This window comes from Cupressus sempervirens, chromosome 3 (assembly GCF_028749045.1).
Source record: "Cupressus sempervirens isolate cs-2001-9-10 chromosome 3, ASM2874904v1, whole genome shotgun sequence".
NCBI lineage: Eukaryota > Viridiplantae > Streptophyta > Pinopsida > Cupressales > Cupressaceae > Cupressus > Cupressus sempervirens.
The window spans coordinates 969,670,835-969,684,784 of NC_143120.1; the positions used below are offsets into that span (position 1 = coordinate 969,670,835).

The 13,950-nt window shown below is 35.5% G+C and overlaps 1 protein-coding gene across 1 annotated transcript; it reads left to right on the forward strand.

The window, feature by feature from the left end:
- Window positions 1–245: 245 nt before the first annotated feature.
- LOC149569972 (small ribosomal subunit protein eS6-like) lies at window positions 246–5,644 on the forward strand. The gene is made up of 7 exons (XM_089822633.1): window positions 246–312; window positions 412–476; window positions 4,334–4,391; window positions 4,486–4,594; window positions 4,680–4,796; window positions 4,897–5,052; window positions 5,182–5,644. The coding sequence occupies exons 1-7, from the start codon at window positions 307–309 to the stop codon at window positions 5,424–5,426; spliced, it is 756 nt and encodes a 251-aa protein (XP_089678759.1). The 5' UTR covers window positions 246–306; the 3' UTR covers window positions 5,427–5,644.
- The last annotated feature ends 8,306 nt before the right edge of the window (window positions 5,645–13,950 follow it).

The following is a 13,950-nucleotide window of genomic DNA, read 5'->3' on the forward strand; positions in this document are numbered from 1 at the left end:
ATTGCACGAATATTGAAAAGAAAAATGTTTTCCCCTCTATTTTAAGTTTTATAGATTAGATTGTGACCCTTTAGTGATTTACCCAGTATCGTGGAAATTAATTTTACTATTGTTAACTGTTATCGTGAGAATTATTATTTTACTACCGTTTTGTTTCGACCGTCAAACTCGCACAAAGGAAAACCCCATCCAAACCCTAAACTCATTTCCTTCATAGCCATATCATTCAAGAGAGAGCTTGGATTATACGAGAGGTAGCGCACGTCACAGCCGTCTCCGAGTTCTGAGCGAATCAACTCAGCGAAGATGAAGGTTTTTTTCTGGCTTGAATATGTTTCTTTTAAGTTGTTTAGTCATATTTTGCTGCAACTGATCTATTTGTTTTGTCTGGTTTAATGGGGTTGAATGCAGTTCAATATAGCAAATCCCACCACTGGATGCCAGAAGAAGCTCGAGATCGATGACGACCAAAAGCTGTGAGTACCCGATATTTTCAAGTTGTGGTATTTAAAAATCTTGATTAGGATCACAGATGGCTTGCAATGCATTGGTATAGTTTAAAGTCAAATAGATGAATGATTAAGTGTTTTATACTGGAATGTTCCTAGGGTTTTACATTCTGCCCTAACCGCGCGCGCACACACACTTGAGCCAAATCTGATTGTGATTGACCGACCTGCAAATTCGATTATTTGTGATCTGTTCTACATTCAAACAGGACGCTACATAGTGAATAACAAGTGATTTCACATTTCTGACCTGCTACACCTCAGGGGGGTGGCAAGGGCTTACAATGATGAATGGAAAGAAATCTGACACAAAATGCAATAAGCGAATGATATATCTCTTTTTGTGTACACGTGCGTGAGCGTGTGCACATACATACATAATTATATATAAATACACACAGTTGAGCTAAATCCGATTGCAATTAACAGACATGTAAATTTTTATTATTTCTGATTTGTAATCTATTCAAACAGGGATATTCGCTATATATTCTACATAGCGAATAACAAGTAATTTCACAATTTTGACATGCTACACCTTCTAGGGGTGTTAATGATTCAAATTTCACAATGATGAATGTAAGGAAATGTGATACAAATATGCAATCAGTGAACTGCACTTAATGCAGATTTAATTCTACTACAAACATAACTACATTTTCCCACAAATGATTTGTTGCACCTTGAGGAAGGACTGGATAGCCAAAAGTGGGAAGATCGGTGCTAATTGCTCTCCATGGAGTGCCAGATCTGTTCAAGTCTTCTAATGCCAGTAGGATCTGGGTGCTTGTTAATATACTATTCTTGGCTTGTGTTCACCGTTGACTGCATCTGGTGCGTCTTTTATGATTCCTTCGAGCAGACTGGTTGTGTTATGCTCCTTTTTATGATTCCTTCCTTCTATTTGAATTCAGATAAGTGATTGGTTCTCTTGATGAAACATAATGGAAAGTTTCTCTTGAAATGATTAGTTTGGTTTCCCGTATATCATCAGAGTTGGTCTTTAGAGAATTGACCACAAATAGGTGGTCTAAACGAAAGAGCCAATTATCTTTCTTTTTAGACTTTATGCATGTTGAAGATAAATTGAGACACATCTATGCAAGGTTTTTTAAAATGCTGATGAAATGAGCCCAAGTGGTAACTACTATGGTTTTTATACTGGAGACCTTTGTTCAGAATGTGAGGAAACATTATGCCTTCATAAATAAGAGTTTGCAGATTTCCACAATCCATGAATTCATCTTAATGTAGCTTCTGGATTCAATTTTGTGTATTTTTCTTTTGCACCAATGCCTTGGATCACTCTGTGTGATCCATCTCAAATGTTAATGCAAAAGAATATACACACTTGAATTGAGAAGCTACATTAAGATAGCCTTCATAAACATTTAAAATATTTAGTGTTGAATAAATCCAATTTTTGCTGTGGCACACACAAACAGATGAAGGCAGCTGCAAGTCCTGGGTGAATTTAAACCAATGCAACTAGGTTGTGGTATCTAAGGTGAAGAACAGTCTGCAAGGATAATGGATTGTTAAAAGGATTTTTAAACATACTTTACTTTGGCTTATGGGATGCTTGTTTTTGCTTATCATGTTTCTCTCCCCAAGTGCCAAAAACTTTAAATTCAATCAAAACAGCGTGATTGTCTGGCATTAATCTAATCAATTGTTTTAGGGCAGTGCAATAGGTGAAGGTCCTTGAATGCATGAAGTTCTTGAACTTGATGCCATAATCCATAGGTGAGAGAAGTGAACGATAGTAGCAACCTAGAATAGTGGGTGCGGGCATTTCTATTTGTATCCTTCTCAGTAAGCAGAACGGAGGACCATATCATAAAAGAAATGGCTTGTGTTTTCCATGATAATGGAGCTCTAGTTGGTTTGACAACTGCTATTCTCATTCATTTTGTGCTCAATTCCGTACAGAAATTAATTATAGGAACTGATTATGCTTGTTATAGAAGATTTTGAAGATGTGTCATAGTGCACATGCATCAAGGCATGATTTGATGCATGGTAGTTTTTAAACACTAACGAAAGCATTAATCCTTTAAGAGTAATGAATTCAAAAAACTGGAAGATTGGCAATGTTATGATGTGTGTATTTTTTTGTCATTAAGGTATTTCATGATTTCAAGGCCAGCCATGCTCCAACTTGTCCCACGTGATGAAAGTCAGAAGGGTCAAAGGGTGGCGAAATATCTACCTTTTGCTAGATATCTACAATTTGGCTCATTTTCTTTTCAATTAGTACAGACATAGGATTGCCTAGGCTCCCTGGATAGATTTGATAGTACTCACCTGATTAGTAAGATGCTAATTGTTGGTGTTATGGTTTGGAGCTTCTTTCAATTGTTTTGCTGTGAATGCCTCAAAATTTAAGTCTTGGGAGGTTCAATTTGATTCTACTGGTTTGGCTGCATTGCATTGAGAATCCCAAAGATCATGCATCATACTTGTTGTGGCCACCACTTTTGCTCCTGTCTAAGATGGACTTGATAGCATGAATTAGATTAGCAAGACGGCATTGTTATGGTTTAGAGCTTGTTTCCTTTGTTGTACTGTGAATGCCTCAAAATTTCAGTTTTGCGAGGTTCAATTTCAGTCTTTTGGCTTTGGCTGCATCCATTTGAGAATCCCAAGGATCATGCTGTCACACTTAATGATAATGTCTCTTTTGTTATCACCACTCACTTCCGATCTGGTTTATGGTATTATCATCTATGTTATCAATGATCTATTCCTAGAGGGTATATGAGGTCTCCTAAGGACTTCATTTTGATCCCCATAATCCGGACTTAGTAATAAGTTATAAATTATCGATGACTTATTCCTACGGGGTTTATGAGGTCTCCTACTGATTTATTTTGATCCTTATAATCTGGATTTAATAGTAATTTATAGAACATATTTCTTATTGTACTGTCGATCAGCTAGGGGCAATTATATGTTTCAGTGTGTAATGGTGAATGTATGAATGTCACTGCGTTATAAGAAATATGATGATGAAGTTAGGATATTTATACATATTCATCATTTGGTAGTTTTTTATGTGTTGTGTCTAAGAACTATGGTTTATGGGATTGGGTTTGTTGCAAATCTGTTTTTAGTATTATTTCTAGTTTCTGCTATAAATGCAACTACACTGTAACGTAGTTTCATGGATAGCTGTTTTTTGGTATTATTTCTAGTTTCTGCTATAAATGCAACTACACTGTAATGTACTTTCATGGATAGCTGTTTTTAGTATTATTTCTAGATTCTGCTATAAATGTAACTACACTGTAACGTAGTTTCATGGATAGCTGTGGTTGAAAGCTTGTAGGTTTTCACCATTCGCATAATGCATGAGCTGCAAGAGGCGTAGATAATGTCTACAATAATGGTTACTGGAATGTTTTTCTTCTTTATGTAGCATTGAGCTTAGCATTGTTGTTTGGGGCTTGGATGGATGTGTATGTAACATGCTATTTTGCTCAATCAATTTCTATAAAATTTCCTTCACCAATTTTGTTAAGTGTGTTAGTTTAGCTTTTACTTGTTAGTTATACAGATTTAGAGTCATGAAAAAAATTGCTCTTGTGATATGGTGATTTGTTTCCATTCTGTTTATTAATGCCTTTTTCCGTATAGATTTGAAATTAGACTTCAGATGTCATTTACATTTGACATGGGTGTGGATAACTTAAGTGTGTCGTATATTATTTATGTATGCTATGGGTTTGGACATTTTCAGAGGATGGCAAACTAAATGGGTATCATAGATATTATCTGAAGCTTGATCTAAGTCTCATTCTTTCCGTTTTGTGTATCAACAGGCGTGCCTTTTTTGACAAGAGACTTTCACAGGAGGTCATTGGTGATTCCCTGGGAGATGTATGTACCAGTCATTTACCTATTGTTACAAGCAACAAATATTTGACTTCTATTAGTGTTACAATTTCTCATGCCTGTTTGTTACAATTTTCAGGAGTTCAAGGGATATGTCTTCAAGATCATGGGAGGGTGCGATAAACAGGGGTTTCCAATGAAACAGGGTGTTCTTACGCCAGGCCGTGTTCGGCTCCTCATGCACCGAGGTGAATCTTTGTTTACCAATTTTTGCATTTAGGTAGAGTATACTTTTTTCAATCCATACCAGCACTGTGATGGTCTTGTTTACAGGCACACCCTGCTTTCGTGGATTCGGAAGGCGTGATGGAGAACGCAGGCGGAAGTCTGTTCGAGGATGCATTGTTAGCCCTGACCTCTCTGTCTTGAACTTGGTCATTGTGAAAAAGGGTAAATATTTGATTGTTTTTGTATTAAATTGTTAAATTATTGAGTTTTCAAAGATATTTATATTTATGGAAGTTCTATTTTCATCTAAATCCTTCTGTAGGAGAAAATGATCTCCCTGGTCTGACTGACACTGAAAAGCCAAGGATGCGAGGACCCAAGAGGGCTTCAAAGATTAGAAAATTGTTTAATCTTTCCAAGGAGGATGATGTCAGAAAGTATGTTAATACATACCGTCGGACTTTTACATCTAAATCAGGTTAATATTCTTTGCCTATTCTCAGTATAATTTTCTTTTCTAACTTTGTTTTCTGTGCAGCAAAGAGTGATGTTATCTGTGTAGCAAAAATATTTATCATTTTGTTTTCCTTACCTATTTTTATATCAGGTAAGAAACGTAGCAAGGCTCCAAAGATTCAAAGGCTTGTAACACCATTGACTTTGCAAAGGAAGCGCCACAGAATAGCTGAGAAGAAACAGCGAATTGTCAAGGCCAAGGCTGAGGCAGCTGAATATCAAAAGCTGCTTGCTTCAAGGTTGAAAGAACAGCGTGAACGCAGAAGTGAGAGCTTGGCCAAGAAGAGGGCAACATCCCGCCTTTCTGCTGGATCTAAACCATCAATTGCTGCATAATTTTTTGTTGTTTTCTTAACGATGTTGAGGCTATTGTTACAATTGGTGGCACTGCAGACTAAATGGAATGGCAAATTTAGGACAGAGGCAAGCAGTAATGCTTTAATTGTTGGGTATTTTTAATAACATTTGTTTTGGTGTGATGACAAAAGTTCTGTGCTCAGAGTATTTATATATTTTATAAGAATAGTTCTTATGAAAAGTACATTTTCTTGCAATTTTGTGCTGGCATTTTTAGAAACATTCTTTAGTTTTCTAGCCATTAGGGCTACATATTGTGTTAGATTTTCATTAGAAACAAGTCTCATGCCTGGAAGCTGTTCACCTACAAGACTCAGGCATGGAAACTGTTGAACTTTATTACTAAACAGGCAAATGCAAAACTTTACCATATTAACTTGGCAAAGCTGATCTATGCAAGGAAGGAATCAAATCGATTGTTGTTCAAGTAAATGTAGAATAGCATCTTAATAGATTTTCTCTTAAAAATTGGATTTGTTTTGAATGCGTGTTTTCCAACTGGTAAATACATTTACACATTTTACTATAAATACAATGAATGATGCAGAGTTAATTCAATAGTTTGCAGTTTACTATTTACTTATGTAGATATTTTGCTCTTTACTTTTACTTAGTAGATAGTTTGACACAGTATTGAACTCATTGTGACCAAATTAATTGGTTACCTCCTTTACTTGTGATATGATTAAGGGTATACCTGCTGTTTGTTTGATTGGAGAACACATTTCTATTTACTAATGGTTGGTTTATAGATAGCAGATTATATTCCTTTTTTTCAATTCCTCCCGTTTAAACTCATATTTCCCTGATTCTCTTTTGAATCTCTTTGTGCCTACTTTCTAACCTGAATAAAGTAGTCTTCTCTTCATACCATACTCCCATAGTTCAATGTTGTGAAAACATGATAAACGAAAATGTCACAATATGTATCTAATTTCTTAGCACTTCCTGTAAACACTGTTTGACAATGGAATAAGTTCTACAAGTTTTAACTCATTTGTATCAATTTAAGATTGACTGCTAGCAGTTTGATGCACCGATATTCCTATCCTCAGTGTATATAATTCACCATATCATCATTTGCCAATAGGCCATATATTAAATATAGAGTGAGCTATATAAGCCTGTAAGAAGACTCACACGTCAAACAACTTGGTTTCTGATAAACTGCAAAATATTTTGGGGTTTTCAGTTGCCATCAAATGAAATTGGATCTTCCTGAATTATATTGAGTTTTCTTTATTCATGTGTGAAAACACGCTTTGATGGGGTTTTCTAAAAGTTTTCCTGCAAGCTCTACCCATTTTTTTTCTTGTGTAACAATTTTTGCAGAATCTTGAGGTAAGTCAATTGCCATGGTTTCAGTTAGTGTTTGCTTTTGGTTCTGTCGGCACCAGATCTTTTTTTTTGTGTTTAGATGACAGCAGATTACTTGTTTGTGGTAATGCTTGCTACGCAAGATTCAGTTACATGCAAACCCCTTGAACTGAATTTGTGCTTTTGTTACATAAAATAGGGTTGCTTTCAGCATGATTTGTGAATTTTGATTTAATTGTTCCTTGATTTAAGAAATATGTTTCATTGCTGCTTCTTTTATAGGCTGTATCTTTAGTAGTTCTTTTTCTTTTAGGATTAATTTCTAGAAGTGGTACAGAAACTAAGATCAGATTAAGGAGTACTAACAGAGAATTAGAGTTGTACTCTCCTGAGGACTTCACGGGCACTATGTTGCATGAACTTGCTTACAATGAACACGGTCCTCCATATGATGTTGAGTTTTACAAACTGTTTCATGAGATTACCAAGGTAAAATTATGTACTTGAGTTTGATAAGGATCATTTTTTAGGTTTTACTTCATGAAATAAATACTCTGATTTGAAGTGAATTATGCTACAATGTCTTTCAGAGGGTGAACTTTTTTTTGGGAAGGTGTTTGGTCAATGAGAATTAAATCAGAGAATGCTAGTTATCTAACTGTTGTATTGCAAACCAAACGAAATGGGTAGAGGAATTCCCCTAGCTGTAAGTGCGGTGGTGTAACTATTTTTAATTTTTCAAATTATTGTGATTTTTTCATTCACGGGGCTTGGCAATTCCTTTTTCTCATTGATAGTTCAATCCGGTCCATCTGTGAGAGGCCCTTCTACACTGGTTACTATGGATTAGTTCATATTGCTAATTGAAATAGTAACAAGTGTGCATCATGAAGCTTATCTTCAGATTTTGATGACCACATGATAATTTTTTCGAAAATTATGTAGAAGCATAGAGTTGCTTTGAATTATAAGCACATCAAAGGCCCTTTCACGGCACTGACAAGACTGACGGTCAAATTAACTGCAAATAAATACTCTGATATTTACTTGTGTAATACTAAAAGCAGCAGCAATATATCCACTGTGAATTTAGTTCTGGGCTCTAAGGAAATGATAAGCAGTGGTTGTCTTGATGGAAAGGATATGGTCAATAAGTATAAATATCTTCCATAGACTCCTGAACGATTTCTTTTGGCAAGTGATCTGAATAGCATCCTGATACAGCTCAAGTTCTCCTTCCTCCATTCAATGAGAACTTATATTGCCTTAGAGCCCAAGTACAAAATTTTCCCCGAATGTTCAGGACGCTGTTCGGTGTGGCCCAAATATGGGCTGGGTGCAGTCAGCTCTGGGTCCAGATAGTGTCCCACAATACCTTTGTGGGTTCACTCTGCTAGACAAGCAAATTTTAGCAAATCTGGAGCCAATTTGAAGATTGGTGGTCAGAACGGAGAAGAATTTGATGGGTTTTGACACTTATTTGATTTTTCAAAAAAAGGTTTTTTTTTGTCCATTCTCCCCCCAAACCTGAAATAAAGGCTGAAAAAGGTGAAACATATCTCAGTTGTATATTTGCGAACAAAAAACTTAAATCTTTTGCCTCAGTTGTGAAACATTTTTGTATGCATCAAGAAAATGTTGAAAGGGGGAATGTTGCATGTTCTAAGCTGGTTTGTGAGCTATACCTATGTGGTCTCAAGTGTTGGGAGCTCCTCAAAGACAGTGAAGAGGAAGTTTCTGAGAACAGGCAGTACTTTTGCTGATCTTGTTCTTAATTTTTGATTTTGCAATTTTGCATTTTTTTAACAAAATAAAATGAAGTGTCTAGTTTTATTTAATTTTGTCATTTTAGTTTGTGGTTTTGTGTGTTGCCTGAGCTCTCCACTATGGAAATATATAAATGGTTCAGAAGCTACTAGGTGGAGGAGGTTACCTTAGGATTTGTAACCATTGCAAAGAGGAATACAATTTTTATTATAGTGAAGCGTTAGGCACATTTGTCCTTTATCCTTTAAAAACTTTAAGTTTTATTTATATAGACAAGCAAGCCCATGAGTACTGTGAAAAACTTTATTGCAAATTTTATTGTACTAAGATGTATCGAAGAGCAAAGACAAGCAAAAGAAGCTACTGAAAATGCAACATTTTTGGTGAAGTCTAGGAGTACAAAGGCCTTTGTGACTTCCGTTTCCAATTGTCAACTTGTAGAGGACCATCTATTCTTGTGTGTTCTTGATTAGTTGATGCCATGTAAGAGAGAGAAGGGGTCCTTGGAAATGAGATATTACAATTAGGTTAGAGACATTGCTGAACAAGATATAACAAGATGTATCTATGAAAATGTATTGACATTAAATGTTGTTTGCTCATCATTTTGGGAAAAAATGTTGAGATCATTAATGAGTATCCAAAGGGATTCAAAGGTCAAGATTAGTAAAGGGTGTGTACCATTTTATCGATCAAAGAGGTGAAATGTGTAGAGGATTCCTTATAGTGCATCAAGGATTCATGAATGAAAATAGTTGTGCCCATAGTATACTATGGTTGGGAAGATTTAAGAAATCAGTTTTTGGTCAATGTCACTAGGCTCATGAGAGGTGCAGTGTTTTTGAGGACATTGGAATGTGAAGGGCTACTAGAGGATGATGCATATATCCAAGCCATTGAGCACATTGGCTCTCAAAATGTTGTTTAGGGTATAACATTTTCAAAAATTGGAAGGGTTTTTAGTTATTGTTTAGGTGTTATGACCACATTTTTTGAACACCTTTGTAATGTCCCTTGTTAGATTACTTGATAATTTTGGGACACTATTCATATAACTCCAATTTTGATGAGTCCCTGATCCTGAAGATTGGTATGTTTGGTACTTATTTGGATTCTATGAAACCTTGTTTGAATATATTATCGAGATTATTATAATATTAATATATTACTCGAAAAGCCATACAATTCATATTGGTGTGTTGATTGTATAAATACCAATTCAATGTTCTATTGATTTCTAACACCAATTTGATATAATATTTTTCTATCTTGCTTTGTGGCGTCTCTCATAATAAAGAATTTCTTTGAGCATTATTTCGATTCTCCTCTTTACTGAGCTAAGAACCCAAATTGATGTAACGGAATTTAATATTCTTCTCTCTTTTTATCTTTATTTTTATTTTGGGATCTACAGTGTAGTCTGCAGAGTATATCAATTATAATTGTATTTGATATCTCCTTACTAGAATGATTAGTTTATCATTTCTCACGTGTTGAGGTGTCCTTGTGATTTTTACCATACTTCTGAATCTCCTCCCATCATGTATTCTGTGATCATATGGAAAGGAACTGTTATCTTCTCCATAAAAGGTGATCTCTTGAATGGTCTATAATTTATGTAGAATCCTCCATCTATCATTCTTTTTTTCCAGCATGCCCATAACAATATGTTCTTTATGGCGATTCCCCTCTATGTTGTGTGTGTTCCTTTCTCTTACTTGTGTGTGTTCCTTACTATAATGGCCCTTCTTCCTTGGATTCCGGTTCGGATGCTATACTCTTTGTTATAGTTAGTATTACTCTCAGAGGCCATTTTACTTTCATTATCTGATATCACAGACTAGTTGCAAATTGCGGATGTCTTCGTCTATCATCGGTATGATAATTTACATCTTCCCTCTTTGGTGGTCTCCCATCGTGGGCATGTCTACAGAGATGGCGATGGATTAGGTATTGTATTGTGTATCCTCACTAGAGAAGTTGTGTGGTCTGTCTTCTTGGTTTAATCTGAATAGCAAGGCAAGTAACGTGGACTCCTCATGTGAAATCTTTCTTTGTTATTGGGATCTTAACTTCGGTCTTGAACAAATATGAAGGCATATTTGAAGGCACAATGCAATTACCCCTCTCTCTCTCTCTCTCTCTCTCTCTCCAACGATGGTATAATTCTGGGTTTGATGTTTATCTATCCACATATTGGCTCCGTCAAAGTATTATGTGACTCATGTTTGGTGGCTCACACACAATGTTTGTTTGGTGACCGACGTTGATGTAGATAACAACCAGTAGACGACAAGCTTCTTCCATTGAATATATAAAAACTTTATTCAATGCTTTTCCTCCCCTACTTTAGTCATCTTCCTCTCTAATAGATGAGTATGAGGTAGAGGTAGTGACTATTCATAGGCATATTGGTTTGTTTATATTAAAATGTTTGATTAGTATATATGTATAATAATCATATTATAATAACGGATTTATCATTATCATTCATAATATATTTATCTAAGTATTTATCTACGTTATTTTATCAATAGAGTTCGTTATATTATACTATTTTCATAGTACTATTATATATCAATTGATATAATATTATACTATATCAATTTAATAAAAAATAATATTTTTAATAATATTAATTTTTTTTAAAAAATCGGTAACGGCCGAGGCCATGAATATTTTTATTAATAAAATAAAGATTACATCAGTTTTTGCTCTGTTCAAATGGGCATTGGTAGGAAAGAACGGAGAAGAAAACCTCCAGTCTTGCCCGGGACATAACGTCCTTTATTATTACATTGTAAAAGGGGCATACCCCAGTCAAAATACAAATGATGAATGTAGACAAATACGGGGCATACCCCTATAAGATTACAATAGCTTACAAAACACGTATAGTCCATATTACATCATCCTTCTTGGACTTTACATAAATTCTTAGCCACTGTGATGCCAAAGTGTCTGTACCAATACAGATTTTTGCCATCTTATCTTAACATAAAACATGGTTAGAGCTCCTAAAGAAAAAAACACATGCCCAACCATAATCTAATAAAGGGACATGAATCTTGACTAGATTAGAGAAGGTTCAAAATTGCCTACGCACCAATATAAGCTTTATACTAATATAACTCAAAGGAATTAACTAAGGCTAACCAAAAGCCTCACAAGAACGAGAGATACGAAGACATAATTAGCTAATGCTCCCAACTATTAATCCTAACATTAAGCAGCACCATAAAACATGACAAGATTACAATATCCTGAAAGCAGAGAGACAATTCTATCTCTTACCAATCCTGCAACCCAACATGTTAGTAGGCTAAAGTCCAAAGATACAAAACCTAAAACATCGACAATATAGTATATCTTGAATCAAAAAGAGCCTAAAAGTAATACGCCAATCAACAGAACTATCTACAAACCCACGCAACAAAGCCCAGGGAGATTAATTAAAACTTATACCTCCATAGGCATGTTTTCGAGATGAATTTGTATGTCCAAAGTAGCCAAATCAACTCTAAATCCCTATTCATAGATAATAAGTCTATCATAGAATTAGTTGCTCCTGAATACCATGGCAAAACCACCCTCTTTAACTAGCTTGCAATCCATAACCACGACAAAGCCCATAAAACAGGGCATTTGAAATAGGGGTCCCAACCCACCTCAAAGAGAATACACAGTGCTAATTCAACTAAACCATCCCAAACCAAGTCAATCCTCTTAATACCCTCAGTGAACTCACTTACTGTCAAATCCTTCATAAATTATACCCAATTAAGCTTAATTTATGTTGCAGAAAATAAAGGAGCATTCAATAGTAGTGATTTTTAGGGTTATAGCCTTTGGGGCTTACCTTTATAGAAAAAATGAGTTTCAAAAAAGGGGCTCCTCAGTTAAATATATATAGCAAACAAATAATCACCCAACATGTGAAATATTAAACTAAACCTCAGCGCATAACACACAGAGCCTCAATCACTTCATCAAAATAAGAAGCCCTACCTGTATTTAGGAAATAATGAGGCAAACATATGTAGCTGAAACTAATATATATCTAAGAATCATTCGAATACAAATAATAATCATAACAAAAAGGAGATGAATGTAAAAGACAATCCTGCAAACATTCATGGCCATGATACAACTAGCGAGATATAAAGGCTAATTTCATTATATATTAATAGCTGAATTTTTACAATACGTTTCGACAAAATTTAGATTACATCCTAATACGATTAGAAGCTAATTAGCTCTCAGCTAGAGAAAATGAGAGAGAATACTAGCTATTTGTAGAAGCCCTAATGGGTACAAGAGTTAATAGATACAAAAATTGCCTACTGGCTAATATAATGTAACCCTAATAATCATCGAGGCTCCCCCAAACATTAGCCAGCAACTAAATTACATCCAGTACACCATGAGAAAATGAGGAGAAGGATGTTGATGAAAAAGAGGGGGACCCACTACTGAGCCCGATTAGGAGATAAGGAAGATATATTAATTAGCTTAGTAACCTATGAATAAAATTAAAAAGAATAAGGCTGAAATAAAACTAACTCTAACCATGACATACTATACCAAGGATAAGGAGAAGGGTTAAAATCAAAGGCAAAGGGGCCAAAAGCAAAGCCAAAAGGCTAAGGCTCTCTTGATGATGAACTGTCATTGTTAAAAAGTAATGTGTTAGCACCATCCACCCCTATATTTGCTAAAAGATCCGCTTCTTGGTTCCCCTCGCTAAAAATATGACAAATTCTATACTCTACCAATTTATCCATATATACGAAGACTTCTTCTAATTGGGAGTTGAGAACCCAATTAGGAGTAGAGCATTTTTTGATAGCATTTAATATAATCTGTGAGTCTCCTTCTATGATGACCTTGGGGAAATTTAACCTATGGCACAAAATGAGACCCTACTTTAAAGCTACTAGTTCTGCTAGATTATTTGAGGTGGGTTTGATCGACAATGCTTTTTTAGCAATCCATTGCCCCGACTCATCTTTGATAATGCATCCAATCCCTGCTATTCCTGGGTTACCCCGAGCTGCACCATCAAAATTTAACTTGACCCACCCTGCTGGTGGCAGTTCCCATTTGTAGTTTTCCCTCGCCTTTTTTATTAGATTTGATATAGCTCATCGGGGGGTTCAACAACTTAGACCAAAGCTTCTTCATTTGTGCGTCCCAATTAGAGAAGGATCCTTCTTCTATTCGCACCTTTTTGAGGTGAGAGTTCGTAGACTCAACAATACTTGCTTCCATTTTTAACATTAACTCCTCCGGCTCCAATTCTAGATTGCTGAAAATTTGTTGATTCCTCTCTTTCCAAATCTCCCAAGCCATGATGGAGGGGGATATGTTCCATAGTTTGTGATATACACCTTTGACCAAATGTGTGGGCCAACCTTTT